Source organism: Diabrotica undecimpunctata, chromosome 6 (assembly GCF_040954645.1).
Source record: "Diabrotica undecimpunctata isolate CICGRU chromosome 6, icDiaUnde3, whole genome shotgun sequence".
Taxonomy (NCBI): Eukaryota; Metazoa; Arthropoda; class Insecta; order Coleoptera; family Chrysomelidae; genus Diabrotica; species Diabrotica undecimpunctata.
This window is the reverse complement of record NC_092808.1, coordinates 106,528,523-106,546,322: the sequence shown is the minus strand read 5'-3', so window position 1 is coordinate 106,546,322 and position 17,800 is coordinate 106,528,523. Positions and strand designations below refer to the sequence as shown.

The window sequence follows — 17,800 nt, the reverse complement described above, 5'->3', positions numbered from 1 at the left end:
CTTCATGGGTTGGTTCGCGCGCACGCTGGTTTAACGGTGATGGCTTGGACTCATCGTTACACATTTTAATATGTATCTAAACTGTTAAAAGCTAAGACTTGTTCAGGTACACCTGATAGAAGAGCTACACACATCAAGTCTACTCGTCCACCAGGCAGAACTGATCGAATTTTCATCAGTTGTCAGATACCCTGAGAGACTAGTTATTCCCGTCAGGGCATACACACTATCAGGTACACTTGAAAGGCTTAACTGTTCAGGCGTAAGTGTAGGTGTACCTGATAGTAAGTGGCCGACCTTACTCGTCTGACGACTAATTGTCAAACTCAAGCTGCATTACCACGATAGCAGAGAACTAACGAACACAGAGAAGCGACACAACGGTCCAAAAGCGTGTACCATTTTTGTATACGCATGCCCGATTCTGGTTGTTTAACTGTCAAAAGCACGTGATTATTCTTTAATTCTGGTTGTTTTCGATAGTCCTTAGGCGTCTATGGTAATTACTCGACACAACAAGTGCATTTGACCATTTATATAATTTATTTATAGTTAAAAGTTTATAGTTTATAGTTATAGTTAAAATAGTTATAGTTAAATATATAAGTTTATAGTTTATAGTTAAAAGTTTAATTTATATTTAAAATGTCTGGATATATTTGTGCGATTCGCGGATGTTCATCTGTGACAGGAAAAGGAATAAGTTTATTTAGATTTCCTAAGAATAATAACAGGTAATTACTATTGCTTTGTAATTATTATTAGTTATTACATAATAGTATTGGTTTGACTTTCGAACAGTAAGCCGACGCCGACGTGTCTGTCCGAGCTATAAAAAATAAACTTTGGTCTGCCAAGGGATAGTTCAAAATGAAAACATTAAATTTGGTTTCAGTGCTATTTCTTTTATTGAAAGACGCAAGTCTCCGAAGGCTCAGGTCAAAAAATCAACAGATGGTGGCCGGGTGTCAGCGCGCTCGAAGACAACAATACGAATATAGTATTTTTAGGAAATAAAAATATATATAAAGGGTTTTATACACGAGAATATTTGATTTAACAGCATAGGCGCAAAATTTCGGGCCAATGCTCTTTAAATGCATTCATTTTTTTTCGAATCCTAAAAAAACTAATAAGTATTTTTGAAAAATTTCAACGCAGAATGAAAGACTACATTATTACTGAGGGCCGAAAGTCCCTGAAAACTTCTATAATCTTTATTATAATAAGTTACAGGGGTGAAAAAAAGAGAAAATTTAGTGTGATTTTTAATTTTAAATATCTCATTCAAACAAACTTTTTGTTTATTCTAAGGGACTTTCGACCCACGGTAATAATGTAATCTTTCATTATGCGTTTAAATTTTTCAAAAATATTTGTTAGTTGTCTCAGGATTCGAAAAAAATGATTGCATTTAAAAAGCATTGGCCCGAAATTTTGCGCCTACGCTCTTAAACGAAACAAAGAAATTACTAAAATGCTCAAACTAAAAATTGTTGGAAACATAATTAGACCGATAATTGGGAAAATCTTACAATTACAACAGAACAAGACTTCAAAATTGTAAAAACATGGTTGCAAATAAACAAACTTACATTAAATTATGAAAAAACTAAATACTCATCTACTTTTTGCTATATACAAAAGTTGTCTGCCAATTTTTAATTCGTTAAATATAAATAACAAAGATCAAATATATGGATCGGAGTACATAAAATATTTAGGAGTTTTAAATGGGAATTACAAATAAAAAATATTAAAACTTTATTTGTTGTATATCTCAATATTCAGTGACATTTTTGTGACTTAGGAGAAAACTGTAAATTTATTAAGATTAGATATTGACAAATGTTAAATATTTCATTACTTACAATATACTTATAATATACTAATACTCTTATAGTTGTAAGTAATAAAGTATTATTTATAAATACAGTAAAAAAGTAACGCGCCACAAGACATACCTCTGGGGTGGTGTGGAGACTGTCTTAAAATTTGTTTTAAAAAACTTTCATTGTGTAACTCTTTAAGGACGGGTCACGTCAAAAGACGTTTTAGCGTAACTTCCGCGACAGCCGCGGGTGGTATCAGTAAATTACCTTTTGTAAATCAAAAATAATTACACCATTAAGAATGTCAACAAAAGCCGGCCCTGCAGGTAACTATTTTTTCAGTGCAATATTTCATATTTATTGAAAGTCAACATAAATGCTCAATTTTATTGTGTGATATGCCCACTGACTATTAATTTTCTGGTTGTTAGCTGTCATTGGCGGCTTGGCCACGTAACTTCAAAGGAGTGTCGCCTCTCTGTGTTCGTTACTTCTCTGACGATAGTATTATGTCGTGAAAAAAAAAAGTCTTTTAATTTATATAACACTGCAGTTAGAAATGAAAAAATTCCTACATTTATAGAGCCAGTATGTTAGTTACTGTTAGCAATCGTAAAAAACCATTTCTATCGAAATATAAAAAATAACGAAATATTTTTTAAATTATTTTGGCATACAATAACTTGGTATATCTTGGCATAACTGAAAATAACAATAATACATTTAATCTTAACAGTAAAAATTTGATTAGGGCCCTAAACACCTACACATATTCCGCGCTTAGCTACTCATTTGATATTGTTAAGTGGACAAAAAGGGATATAGAAAATCTTCAGCGAAAAGAACGAAGACACCTCACAAATGCACAAAAACACCATCCTGGAAGTGCAGTAGAAAGAACGACATTACCGCGGTATTTAGGACGACGGGGACTTATGGTTATAAGTGAGCAATTAGAAAAACAGATTACTAATTTAAAAACTTATTTTTAGGTACAGGCTGAGACATCTACTCTACATTGCGCAATCTGCGCAGTAGATGATACAACAGCAATCAAACTGAGGGACAATGAATTCAGTCAAGACTATGTCGACAATATAGCGTCGAACTATCGGTTGACATCAGCAAAGATGTTCCCTGACACAGAAGGCTCATTACTTGCCATTCAGGATCGGGTTACACAAAAAAAATACCTCAAATATATCGTCAAAGACCTTCAGGTCCACAACGACAAATGCCGATATGGATGTCAAATCCAAGAAACTATCCAACATCGGTGACTGCCAGGCGTTTGCTGCAACTGAATATAAGGAACGACATGACTCAGTAGGGAAGATCCTTCACCACAAGATAGCTTTTAAACTGGGACTTCTCCAAACAAACCATCTCCCATATTATCAATACTTGAGAATGGCAACTACAAGCTATACTGTGATCGCACTGTGAGCACTGACCAAACAGTAGCACATAATAGACCAGATCTCGTACTAGTTAATAAACTAACGAGACAAACAACACTAATTAATGTCGCGATACCTACCTAATAACAATAATAATCTGCATGGTAAATACAATAAAAAAATCGCCAAGTAAAGAGATCTGGAAATTCAAATACAAAGACAATGGAGAATTGTCCAGCATTATTGTTTAGCATTTTCTGCCGTATTTTGTTAGTTCAGCAGATATGTTTTCTGAACCAGGTGATTTGATATTTTTAAACAATTTTCACATATCTTCTACCTCTTTTGATGTTATTCGTATAGAGGAGGACAGGATATTTATATTATGGATTCTGCTATTATCTTTGAAGTCTGGTCTGTCTTCATTTAAAAGTCTTTTGAAGTATTTATCCCATTTATCAGGTGTAATTGACGATCTTATATTTATTTTCTTACCGTAGTGATTTTAATACTCTCTAACTTTCTCTGCTTCTACCTCCATGGGAATTTATCATGTTATATTTTTGTTGCTAGGCTTCATTTTTCTTACGGCATATCATTCTTCGCACTTTAGCGTGCGTCTTCTTGTATATCAGTTTTTCAGCGTCGTCCATTATATTCAAAAATTTTTGGTATTTCTATCTTTTACTTTTATTTCTCGTTCTATTTCTTCGTAGCACCAATACACGAGTCTTCTCTGGTTCTGAATTTTGTGTCCAATGACTTTTGCTGCTGCCCCCTCTAGACATATTTTTATATGGTTGCAATGTTCTTTGCTATTAGTCTTTTAAAAACAAAAATAAAGTTTTTAAATTTAAAAAAATTAAGTTTTTAAATTTTAAAACGAAAAATAAAGTCAAGTAATAACAGATAACTAGGTCATATAAATATAGATGTAGAAAAAATAATATCCTCATATTGTGGCTATATACTCAACTTTAGTTGGCATTTAAAATTTTTCTACGAAAATGAAAACCAATCTTATTAACTTCTAACACTAATCCACTGCCTACTTGCTCCCCTTAATTACATTAGGAATCCTTAAAAATCATGTATAAAAAGGTACTTTGTGAGAATTATCGAACGAAAATCTATTTCACAGTTCAGACACTGTAGAAAAGATATCGCTTATTTGTCAAGATGGTTTTTAATTTTAGAGTGTTTAAAAAGCAATCCCCAAATGGGAAACTTACTATGTACTTGGGGAAGAGGGATTTTGTGGATCATATTTCGGGTGTTGAGCCAATAGGTGAGTGTTGAAAATTGTAATTTTATAGCAACATCCACAGCACAGTCCCACAATAACATCCAGATGTTATATCGCGGTGTATTTGCACATCTAATATCCACTGCAAAGATTTATAAGGCATTTAATAACGGCGTTCTGTCTGTGGAACTATCTATTCTGTATTGTTTTTTACCAATCTATTTTTTGAAAATTCTTACAATATGCTTGTTATATTCTCTTCTTCTTCCAATGGCGCTACAGTTCAAATTGAGACTTGGTCTTCTATAGTTTCTTTTGGACGAGAAGCACGTCACGTGCTGCTCGTCTACAAGTTCTGACGGCGATAAAATTTTGTTCATCTGTAGATATTTCATTTCCCTATATTTTCCGTAGCTTCCCTTTTAGTCTTTTAATCTAAATTTGATTGTTTAGGGCTCTCTTGATAATCTGTTGTCATATATTCTCACTGCGTGAGCAGCCTATGGCAGTGTCTGGAGCCTAGCGAATTACGAGAAATTTCTTTCTTAAAACAGTTAAAAAAGTTCATGGCTGTATTCGGAACCCCATATTCCATTTTTGTTATTCGCTTCAAAAATTTTTCTTTTGAAAACTTTGTATTTTTTATTACCCATGTCTCGCATATATATCGTATTATTGGTCTAATGATAGTTTAGTAGATCTTAATCCTTGTTTTTCAGTGGAAAGTTTGGGAGTGGAATATATGTTAGTGAAAAATAGGTTTGTGCTGAAATTCATTATTGTCTTTTAAATTTCTGCTTTTTTGTTCCTATCGGATTTAATCCTACTCCTAGATATGTACGATTTCAATACTTTTTTATGTTCATTTCTAGTCTAATCTCCTTGACATACCTTTTCAGTTGTGTGTATATTTCCACCGACTTCGCATAAGCAATTATGTTCGCACTGCAGAACATAATTGCTTATTAGGAAATCAGTTCTTTTTAGACACATAAATATGGATCATGCGGTACAGTAGCAAAATAAGACAGAGAAAAACAAAGAAATATACAAGGAAGTCCAGAACAAAGCTAAAAGGATTTCATGGCAAACTCATCAGCAATCATGGGAAAAGTTTATTAGTTAAATAATTGAAAATAATTTACATGCAAGACAAACTTTCGCTTTTGTTCGTGGAAGTCTGTTTGCTTCTTGTACATTCTCCTTTTTTTTGAGAGAACGTTTTTCGAAGTGGAAATTGAAACGTCAATAAACTTACTTTAACCTTCAATTGTGACTTATTCCCATTAAAATAGTAATTACTTTAAAACGCCACAAGAAAATAGCTGAAGAACAATATTATTGACTCTTAGCTATAAAAGATATGATTGGCTGTTTTAGATCCTCTGCTACAGAGTTTGCAACTTAGGTTTCCATGCATATGCCAGCAAGTGTCTCCATATATCTCCATGAGTATGCAAGTGTCCAGGAAAAAACTACAGTCTGGGCCTATTGAATTCTATCTCTGACTGTACTATTAAAATTCTCTTGTGCTAAGATGGCCAGGTTATGCGCATGGCTCAGGATATGATACCTATCGTTACTGAGTCTAGCTATCAGCCCATCCATGACCAAATTCCAAAAAAGAGGAGATAAGACTCCCCTTGCGAACAGCCCCTCTCCACTTGAGCTAACCCTGTATCCCTCAGTAAGGTTGCGTATATCACCCGACTCCTCAACATGCGGTCTATCTATCTATAGCTTGTCTCATCTATTCTTTTTAGACGAATTGCTCTTGGGATTACTTCATAGGAGATGTTGTAAAATGTTCCTTTCATATTGAGAAAGGTACTCAACATCACCTTTCAGTTTTTCAGAAAGTACTTCACCTCTGTAGATAGTGCAGTTAGTGCAGTGCCGTTTCCGTAGGGAGTTGTGTTCGGTACGCTACCAGATGCATCGGATTTTCAACCAATTCACCATGTTAATGTGGTTATCGAGACGTTTTTCTAGAGTCTTCAGTGCGAATGATATCAGATTTCTCGGCCTCCGGAACATAGCTTCTTCTTGTCCGGTTTTACCAGGCTTGAGTATCAAAGGCACCCGTATGAGCTTTCATGCTTTTGGTATGTACCCCAATCCTAAGCTAGCCTGTAGTATCATACATATTTTTTTGCCCATAAGGTTATTTACTTTCTGTAGAAGTATTGAATAAATCCAGTCCGGATCCGGTGTTCCATAGTTTATTTCCAAATTTGATTTTGTCCTGGTTTAGCATTTCTTTTACCACATACCAGAATTTGTGCCACATGTGACGCTACTTTTATGATTTTTATAAACGATGGATTGATTTATCACTGTTATTTGATGTGAAAAGTTCCTTCCAAAATGAGTATAGGCTCAAAAAGGCTGCTCCATTAATTATCACTATTAAATGATGGTTTACTGACTTCAAACGCAATCGTACCGACACCAATGATGATGAGAGCTTTTGTAGCAGCTTTTCCAAAAACATCGAAAAAAAACGCTAAAAATTATTATTAAAAACCACAAATTGAAGTTTCAAGAGATAGTTGACATTCTAAAGTTACCAAAAGATAGCGTTTCCACTATTATTCCCAAATAGGTGCCGCGTTTTCTCATAGCAGAGCAAAAATAACAACAAATTGATGAGTCTCAGCGCTATTTGGATATGTTTAATTAGAATAAGTCAAAGTTTTTGTGTCAACATATTACAATGATTACACATGAATTCACCATTTTACTCCGGAATCAAATGGGCCATTATCTGAGTGGACAGGTCCCGGAGAAAGCCGTCACGTCAACCAAAGACACAACAAACCGCTGGAAAGGTTTTGGCCTCTGTATTTTGGGACCCGCAAGGAATTATTTCATTGACTATTTAAAAAATATTGAGAAACAATCAATAGCGACTACTACATTAGATTATTGAAGCATTTAAAGACCGAAATTTCGAATAGAAAGCCTCATTTGTTAAAGAAAAATTATTGTTTTACTAAGACCATGACAAAGTCGATGAAATCGATGTCAAAAATGCACGAATTGAGCTTTGAATTACTTCCACACCCACCGTATAGTATCCAGATCTTGTCCCCAGTGACTATCATCGTTTTTCAGATCTCAAAAAGCTGCTCCGTGGCAAGAGATATCACTCCGATAAGGAAGTAATCGCCGAAAATGAAGCCTATTTTGAAGGCAAAGATAATCCGTTCTACAAGGGCGGCATCGAAAAATTAGAAAACATTTGTTTTATTGGTTAGTCCTGGAACTTATTGACCGATGTAATAAAAATAAAATGTTTAGATAAACCCATTATCCAGAAAAAAATATACACTTTCAAATTATTATTCGTCTAAGAAAGACGACAAACATAATGTTCACGTTCACGTTAGATTAAGTTTGATCCGGGTCTTAAAAAATCCAAGTCGTAATAATTCCGAGGACCGGGTCTTTTGAATCAGTATAAATCATAGAAGATTTGTAGATGAACAGGAGTCCATAATAATATTATCCGCTGATAAGGGAAACGCAACTGTAATTATGGATAGCAATCAGTATCAGGAGAACATTCACAAAACTAAAAAAAGGACCCAACCAAATCACAGGAAAACAAAATTTATAAAATACTGTACAAATTTAAGGAATATCTGAGAGACTACCAAATAAGAACACTAATACCACACTACAGCAGGACACCACATCTATATGGAGTCTCAAAAACTCACAAAGAAAATATACCCCTCAGACCAATTTGCAGCGGCATGGGTTCTACTTGCAGTTCCTCCTCAAAGTTCCTGCAAAATAAGAAAAGAGGAACAATGTAGCTTCACTCATCCGCAAACTATGGACCTGGATACCGTTATTAATGATGCCATACTTCTGAAGATGAAAACAATCTCAGCAGGGATAAAAAAGGTCTACCGCTGAGCATAAAAAACACAATGAATTAAATATCTCGATCCAAAAGAGGCTCAACAACGTACTATATAGCTCATTCGAAGGGCACAAATATAGTATGTAATAAACGATATTTCAGGTAATAGTGTGGAAAGAACTAGGATACCAACCATTCAAATATAAAATCTCTTATTAAGTGCAAGTTTTACTTCAAAATTAAGTTCAATGAAATCGTTTTCCTTATAAATTTTTGTACGGCAATCTAGAAAGTGGAATTTCCCAAACTACAAAAAAAAAATCAATTTTAAAAATAAACAATTTAATATTTTCTGCAGTCACACTTTCACAAAATATTAAAATGGTTCAATTGTCAGATAAAAAATGAGTAGCTGGACATTCGAAGACCGAAGATGGAAAGAACAGCCATTTGTTTTGATTAGAAGGTTCTATACAAGATCTAATTTCTGTGGATCAAGAACAGAATCAAGAGGTTTACTAATCAGTTTTTGTCGGCGGTTGTTTGGATTTTTGTCACACTTGTCCTTGACCCAGTTTATCGATGTCGTGATAATGATTATTAGGTATTGTGTGACGGTAGTCCCCTCGAATCCGCTAGCGATGTAGCTTCGGGAGAGATACCCAGAATTACAGAGAATGTCAGGATTTGAAAAAGAAGTGTCTAGGTGAATATTTATGCAATTTTGCACTACAATTTCGAGCTGAAGCGGCTCAATCTAATACGTGCAGATAGTCAAGGGGCCTTAAGGGCTATTAGAAGTACCAAGGTGGACTCTAGACTAGTATGTGAATACCCAAAGGAACTAGACTGATTGGCAAAATTTTACAGTATCACACTGGTATGAGTTTCAGGCCACCGGGAAATCTACGACAATGGAAGAGTTGATGAACTTGCCAGAATAAAATCAGCTACAAAATATTTCGTTACAGAGTCAGCGGTAGTAGTGCAAAAAAGCACCATACGCGTCTGGAAAAAACCTTGATCAAGTACATTACAAAATGTATATTGTACGAACATGGTGAATTTGTGTGAGATGGTAGCCGGAACATTTGATGTGTAAATTTTGAATAGAGAGGAGACAGAAATGAGGAGTTTTTGAAGAACTTTGAATTTGTTACTTTCTCCATCGAAGATTATTTGGAATAGCCTGTCACTTAGCATTTTCTTTAGGCGAATTGAATAATCGTCAAGTACTAATTGGTATATTTTTACATAAAATACCCTCTTTTCATACCGTGCCTTAGGTGAATGTTGTCTATGAAATCTGCTGCAGTTTTAAGTTGTTTTTTGACTATTCTCAATAAATATTGCTAGAACTGCGAGCTAGAACTTGATCGCAGAAGCTTCTTATCGGCATGAATCAAGCTTGCTCTGGAGGGATATTTAGGTTTGTAAACTAAGCAAGTCTCATATAGATTATTCGCTTAAACACTTTGTAGCAGAAGCTTAAAAGAACAATCGATCTATATCTTCTCAGATAATGAAGGGTCTTTTCACAGTTTAGATATTGTGTTAATTTTGCTTTATTGGGATGAATTGGACAACTTTTGCTTAATCATTATTTGGATGCAAAATTCAAGAAGCCACTTACGAGCTTTTGGTATAATGTATTTTATAAAGTTCGGATAAATTTGGTAGTTCTTCAAACTCCACGAGCTTAATAATTGGCAGCTTTGTAAATTGTCGAAGAATTTCTAAGTAAATAATTAAGTTTTCGTAAAATATTAAAAGTTTGCCCAAAATAAAGGTTCTTATTGTGATACTACTCATGATAATAAAGATAAAAAATCAAATTTATAAGAAAACTTTCAAAATTTGCAATATTATTTTCTTTTAAATTTTTTTAGATGGAGTGGTGGTGGTAGATAACGAATATAAGGACAGAAAAATCTTTGGTCAAGTAATTTGCAGCTTTAGATATGGTCGAGAAGCTGACGAAGTCATGGGTTTAAACTTTCAAAAGGATCTTTATCTTGCATCAGAACAAATTTATCCACCTCCTGAAAAATCGCTGAACACAAAAATGCAGGACCGTCTGTTGAACAAATTGGGAGAAAATTGTTATCCATTTACTTTTACTTTACCGCCTAGCGCACCTGCTTCTGTAACATTACAACCAGGTAAAAACATAAAAGGTGATATTTGTTAGAAAATACCACTGCAGTATCTAATATATATTTATTCTAATTAGTATTTCAAATGCACTCTCCATCATTCGAATTACCGGACTATTTAATATTGTTTAATATTTTTATGTTTTGAGTACTTTTGTTTATTTAGTTTTTTCGCTTTTTAAAACTCACACATCAGAGTTGCATGATTTTTTGATTAAGAAGCAAACATTCAAACACTATTATTTTTTTGTTAGAAGTTAAAGATACATATGTAATCTATTATTAAAAAAATGGCTTGACGACTTTTGACTCTTTGATGATAGAAATTTACTAAAAAGTAGGTTGTTTTGTTCAATAAGGCACAGATAACCTACAATAAATAATATTGTTATAAGTTTAGTCCATATTGTCGTACCTACACAATAAGTACTTACGCATAGTTCCAGATATAAACCTTATGGATCAAACAACGACAAACATTTAAATCAATTGATGGGAATATCCAAATCATCTCTCTACCACCAAACTACACACGTTTATTGCAGCCGATGGATCAAAATGTTATTCAAAAAAAGTCCTTGTATAAAAATACATTGCTCATCCATATTATTTCTCAGGAAAAAGCTCTGGCTTACAACGAATGCTGTATCCCAAGAAACAGAAAATATTATTCTGAAGATAATATATCTATTGCGATACAAATCTTATTTTAGGATTATTTTAAACAAAGTTAATTATGGAATTTGTTAAATTTGACATATGTTAAAGCTATAAAAAAACTTGTAAAATTGTAACACATTGGCCCCACGTTGGACGCCAATTCAAAAACGAGAGTAGTAATGTAACTTTAGGTAAACGAAAAAAATAGAGAAAATATGACGACCAATATTTGAATTTCGGATTTACCTGCATTACTAAAGGAGATGTAGAACTTCCTCATATGTTGTTTGTGAAAGTATCTATGCTTATAAATTAAAACGGCATTTGAAACCAACGTACAGTCATTTACAAGGTAAGCGGACAGACATTTTTGTAACAAAATTGAGAGAACTGAAACATCAGTCCATGATTTTGGTTTCAAGAGCATCAGTTCCTACCAAAGCATTGCTCACAAAGTGTTACGTACGGTACATACAAGAACCAAATATATGTGCGGTTTTGTTATTTTGCAGAAAAATCTGTGAGGGTTGTAAAGCTACTTACTTTGAAATTTTAAATTCGTATATGTATGACCGTATATAATATTAACTGCGCAAACTCTGTGGGTGTGTGTACGGATGGTACCCGAGCGATATCTAGACAGTATGAAGGATTACAACCTCTCATCAAAACCTAGATTGCAAGTGTAAAATAGATATGTTGTGTCATAAATAGTGAGGCCTTAGCAGCAAATAACATTACACCTGAATTAAATTTTGTGATGGATAACATTATTAAAGTGGTGAAATAGATTAAAACATGACTCGTGAAATCAAGACTTTACTGTAAGCTTTGTAAAGAATTGGGTGCCGAGCATACTTCTTTAATTTTAATATTGCAACTCTTGTTGGTTCTCCTAAGGTAATATACTCGCATTTGTATACGAATTAAGAAACGACTGTATCTACATCTGCATCTACAGACAGAATTACATAATCGTACGCAAAAATTTATTAGTTCAGAGTTTATAATAAAATTGGCAATCTCTGGGACGTATTTAACAAATTAAAAATGATCTTAATAAGATTTTGCAGGGAAATAATACGCATATCCTGCAATTGACAGCTAAAAATATTTTGTTTCAGAAGAAGGCTCTTGTGGAAGAGAAAATTTGAAGATAAAGTAATTGACTGTTTCCACATCTTACAAGGTATTCTACAAGATTTTATCGACAGAAATTCTCGATAATTGTTTAAAAATAATGTTTACACAGCCCTTGCTATCATTAAGCAAACACTTTGAAAAATATTTTCCGATACTGGAGCAATATGATTCGGTTAGGAACCTTTCCAGTTTCTCACATCATCGACACTTTCAACAGATGAAGAAGAACAAGTAATAGCATTGTCCTGTGATTCCAGACTACAGCTTCAAGACGACAAGGACAAACTGTTTGAATTTTGGAGCTCAGTTTCACACGAATATCGTACCGTCGACACTGCAGGATTAAAGATTTTATTATCATTTGCCACTTCGTACTTGTGCGAAACAGGCTTTTCTGCAGTTGTAGTAATAATAAACAAGTACAGGTCAAAAGTAGATGTAGAAAAAGAAATAAGAGTGGTAATTTCCAAACTGAAGCCCGAGTTTCAGCACATATGCTCACATAAAAGCAATCACATCCTTCTCATTAGTTAGATATAATCATATATATATATATATATATATATATATATATATATATATATATATATATATATATATGTCAACTTTACGTCAACCAATCCCATGTAGAAAGAGTGACGTAATACAACTACCATCGGATGGAAGTCTTTTTCAACAGTCATAACCTCTCTCTTGATACAAAAGTAAGAATGCTGCGATGCTACGTCTTTTCTGTCCTTTTTTATGCTGTTGAATCGTGGACCTTGAACGAAGATATTTGCAGAAAACTGGAACCATTTGAGATGTGGCTATATCGGAGAATACTTAAGATCCCGTGGACTGACCGAGTCACAAATGAGTAGGTCCTCACAAGAATGAATAAGAACCGAGAGGTATTAACCACAATCAAATCTCGAATTTACAATTCTTCTGACATATTATGCGAAATAAATCCAGATATGCTCCCCTTCAAGCCATTCTGCAAGGAAAAATATTTGGAAAACGAGGTCCAGGAAGAAGAAGAACATCTTGGTTAAAGAACCTCAGAATCTGGTTCAATACAACATCTGTGCAGCTTTTCCGCGCTGGTGCAGATAAGATAAAGATTGCCATGATGATCGCCAACATTCGTAACGGATAGGCACATCAAGAAGAAGAATATATATATACAGTCCTCTCTCTCTATAACGATATGCAAGGGACCGGGAATTTTCATCGTTATAAGGAGAGATCGTTATATAAAGAGAGACAAAATTCGGTACTGTAATAATAATAATACTGTACTAAATAACCTATTTTAATTTAAAAAAAAATATTAAAATGAATATTAATGAATTAACATTGTATTTCACATAGATTTATTAACGAATAATATAAGCATATAAGTATAAAAAATGACTGTACAATTAAAACATGTGTACTGTACAATAAAAAAATAATATGCTACTGTAAAATATGTTTAGCCTACGTTACCAAAAAAATCTGTCACCTTGGTCTGTCTTCTTTTCCCTTTCCACAGAACTGACCTGACCTTGTCCCGAAGACGCATCGAATCTTTCACAGCACTCATATCGTCTTCCTGGTGGATGAAGAATCGATGCAGTACTTTTGCCGCATCCAATGCCTGCTGAGGGGTCGGAGCTGGTTCTGGCTCTGCTTTCACTTCCGAGTCACTGCTTTCTTCTTCTTCTTCTACACGAACTGCTTGCAGGATGTCCTCGTCAGAAAGTCCAGATGTTGTAGCTACATTTTCATCAACTTCTTCAAAATCTATTAGCTCTTCCGGTCCGTAGGTGATAGTAAGTTCAAACTGTCTGCCCCAAACATCTAATGGCAGGTCATCTTCATCATCAGTCAATCCTTGATCTTCCAGCCATCCTGCGTGTTTGAAGGAATGTTTTATTGTATTGCTCGTCACCTCGTCCCAGGATTTACTAATCATTAGGATGGCGTCAAGAATGTTTAGTTTAAGATCTCCATTATTTTCAACCAATTCCATCAAAAGTCTTCTCCTGTAATGGCTTTTCAAACTCTTGATGACACTTTGGTCCATGGGCTGAAGGACACTAGTTGTGTTTGCTGGTAGAAAACAGAGTTCGATGTTTTGAAGGTCGCGCAATACAGGATGAGCAGGACAATTGTCTACAAACAAAAGAATTTTTTTCCCTTTAAGCTCGATATCCCATTTTCTTATCGCTTCTTTAAAAATTTCCGAGGTCATACCCGCAGTCTTGTTTGCTTTATAGGTCACCGGTAGATTGTTTATGTTTTTAAAGCAACGCGGGTTTTTCGACTTCCCTATCACTAACAATTTTCGCTTCGCCGAACCTGTCATGTTGCAGTCACTAAAACTGTAATGCGTTCCTTAGAGAGCTTTCCACCAACGCACTTTTCCAATTTAAATTTTAAAGTTAATTTTTGGTGTCATTTTAAAAAACAATCCAGTCTCATCCGCATTTAAAATTTCGTCTGACGCATATTGTGCCTTCATTCCAGGCCACACGTTTTCTAGCCAATCATCCGTTGCGTTTTTCTTAACATCGCGAACCTCTCCGCTGATTTGCCCGTAGTTGATCTTGTGCCGCAGCTTCCACTTGCTTAACCAACCCTCAGATGCCTTGAAATTCTTAATTCCAAGTTCAGTTGCAAAAAACTCAGCTTTTGTCCTGACCACAGGCCCAGAAAGTGGAATATGGTTCATACGCTGCTGCTGGAACCACTGAAGCATAACGCGATCTAAATCTTCGTACTGAGGTTTCCGCAACTTCTTCCTACTACCGCCCTCGATCTCCGCTTTAAGCCACTTTTTCTGTCCTTCCATATCGTAGCCACAGTTGACTGAGACAGCCCCGTCCGGCGAACGACATCCGATTGCTTTTCACCTTTCTCTATTGCTCGAGTTATCGATAACTTTTCCTCCACCGAGAGCGCTTTACGCTTTTTTGAAAACATGTTGGCTGTTGACACACTAAGACACAACTCAAACTGGAAATGAAAAGTCGTCAATAGATGACAACATCTGTGTGATAACAGTTAGGTACGCCGCCTGAACAATAAACGTGAGTCACTTAATTCTCTGATAAGAAAGAGTAGAATAGGTGGCCGCATTCCTTAAGCGCAAAACAAAACAAGCGCTGGACAATGACCTTGCCACTCGTGACTCAGGTAGTCTGAACTTTAAACACAATAACACATTTGTCATCAACAATTGAACGCTAAAAAGTTATCGCTATAAAGAGAGAACGATATCGGTATAGAGAAAGAATTAATACATTGTTCTTATGACGAACCAACCAACGTTTACTATTTTCATCGTTATAGAGGAATTATCGTTATATAGAGAATCGTTATAGAGAGAGACTACTGTATATATATATATATATATATATATATATATATATCTTTTTATTTGTATGCTTATATTTTTATTTTGTTTGAGCATCATAAAAAGGGCAAAGTCTCAAGGGTATTACAGTACAAGTAATAGTACAAGATCCCACTGCAGGATCACTACGTTCATAACGTAGTTAGGGGAATATATTGATAATGGGTTGCCAGTTACCAGTAATTAATTTTTGAACAAAATTTTTTTTCGTTTTCGTTCGCGTTTTTAACAGCTGGCAACCTTAATTTACGACAATTTTTCTCAAGCGTCTTTATATTATCATATTAAAAAAAAATTAGCTTTAATTTGAAATAAAAACATGCATATACGTCATGAGCAGCGTAAAATGAACAAAATAAACTTTTTGCTCAAAAATTAATTAGGTACTATTAATCGAATTAAAAATATTTGCGGCCACTTTTTAACTGCGAGTTTGATTAATTGCGTTATGAAAGTAGTGATCCTGCAGTGGGATCTCAGACTATAAGTTTGGGAAGCCCTGATCTGTTGGTTAGTTTTATGGTAAAAGCAAAATGCGTAATATGATGTAAATTTTCATCAATATGGGGCAAATATACTTTTATCTGATGCCAACGCATGTATGCATTGGTATATATTTTTTAATTTTTAATAACAAACAAGGTAACTGAACAAAACTATTAAAGGTACTGAAGATGAAGGGCAACCATGTGGAGTGCATTATTATGTCAAGATTTATGTTGGTGAAAATGAAACGGATAGAACTCACAAAAGAGGCACAGTTACCATGGCTATCAGAAAAATTCAGTATGCCCCATCAAAACAAGGCAGGCAACCATGTACTGTAGTACGAAAAGATTTTATGATGAGTCCTGGAGAACTTGAACTGGAAGTTACATTGGACAAACAGGTATATAAGTTAATGGTAGTATTTAGCGAACATTGATACGTTTAATTTGTAGTTGTATCACCATGGTGATAAGATTGCTGTAAATATATGTATTCGAAATAACAGCAACAAGGTGGTTAAGAAGATAAAAGCTATGGTTCAGCAGGGAGTTGATGTTGTGTTATTCCAGAATGGACAATATAGAACATCCGTAGCAAGTATTGAAACACAGTAAGTATTTTATTAATTATTAGAGTAACTTTTAATACTTAAAAAAGGCAAAGAATACACATTGCTCTAGAAATCGTAAACAAAGTAGTATCTAAGGTATATCTGTAGATACTGTTTCTTTAGATTTATAGTAAACCTACTCTATGAATGGAAAAAAACTTATTTAGATGATAAATCATCATCAAAATTTCATGTATTAAAACGTACTTGAAACAAAGAACATAAGGAACCGTGAAAAACCATTAATAATGATACATTGTATCATTATAGGTCTTGCTCTGATATTATTGCTTCCTAACCTTTCGTTTACTACTGAGGCAAACATTATCAAAGGCGAGGCGGCAATGGTTGGAGTTGTCTTCCTCAATGAGATCGATTGAGGTTAGCATTATTCTCGTTCATTTTTGCCTATCAGAATCAAAATATTCTATCTAGCGGAATATTAGAAATAAATAATTCCAAAGCACGGCTTATATACGAGGAAAAAAATATATCAGTACAATAGATCGGCGGTGAAAGCCATCTTTTTCATACAGTTTTACTTTTATGACAATGAAATAAAATAAAAATTAATTCCAAAACTACTGATAAAAAAATAATTCCAAAAAATTAGAAACTATAAACCAAATAAAATTCTTACCAAATTTAATTTTCAAACAAACCACCACCTTATGGCAAACAGGTACCAAATGATTTACACAACACCTTTCTCATGGCATTTTGACTAAGTTCGACTATATTTTATCTTAGTTGTTTCAAGTTAGTCGCTCTAATTCATATATACACATCGGTTTAGAACGTCTTTCGACGTTGTCCGATACCTAAACACCATCTCTTCCTATCTTCGCAGTCGTTTGTTGTTAAATTTCTTTCGCTCATGGACTTGTTTACGCCGTGTTGCCATTCTAATCTGGGTCTTCCTCTTTTCCGTCGACCTATCGGTTGCCATTCTATTACTTTTTTGGGGAGTCTTGATGCTGGCATCCGTTGAACATGCCCATACCA

At 34.5% G+C, this 17,800-nt stretch overlaps 1 protein-coding gene across 1 annotated transcript in view; it reads left to right on the top strand.

Annotated features, from left to right (window-relative positions):
* Window positions 1-4,361: 4,361 nt before the first annotated feature.
* Arr1 (arrestin 1) overlaps window positions 4,362-17,800 on the top strand; it is a 30,850-nt gene continuing 17,411 nt past the window's right edge. Inside the window, exons 1-4 of the mRNA XM_072535069.1 lie at window positions 4,362-4,520; window positions 10,242-10,514; window positions 16,362-16,585; window positions 16,638-16,795. Of these exons, the coding sequence (XP_072391170.1) occupies window positions 4,412-4,520; window positions 10,242-10,514; window positions 16,362-16,585; window positions 16,638-16,795 (764 nt within the window). The 5' untranslated portion in view covers window positions 4,362-4,411. The remainder of the gene's footprint in view (window positions 4,521-10,241; window positions 10,515-16,361; window positions 16,586-16,637; window positions 16,796-17,800) is intronic.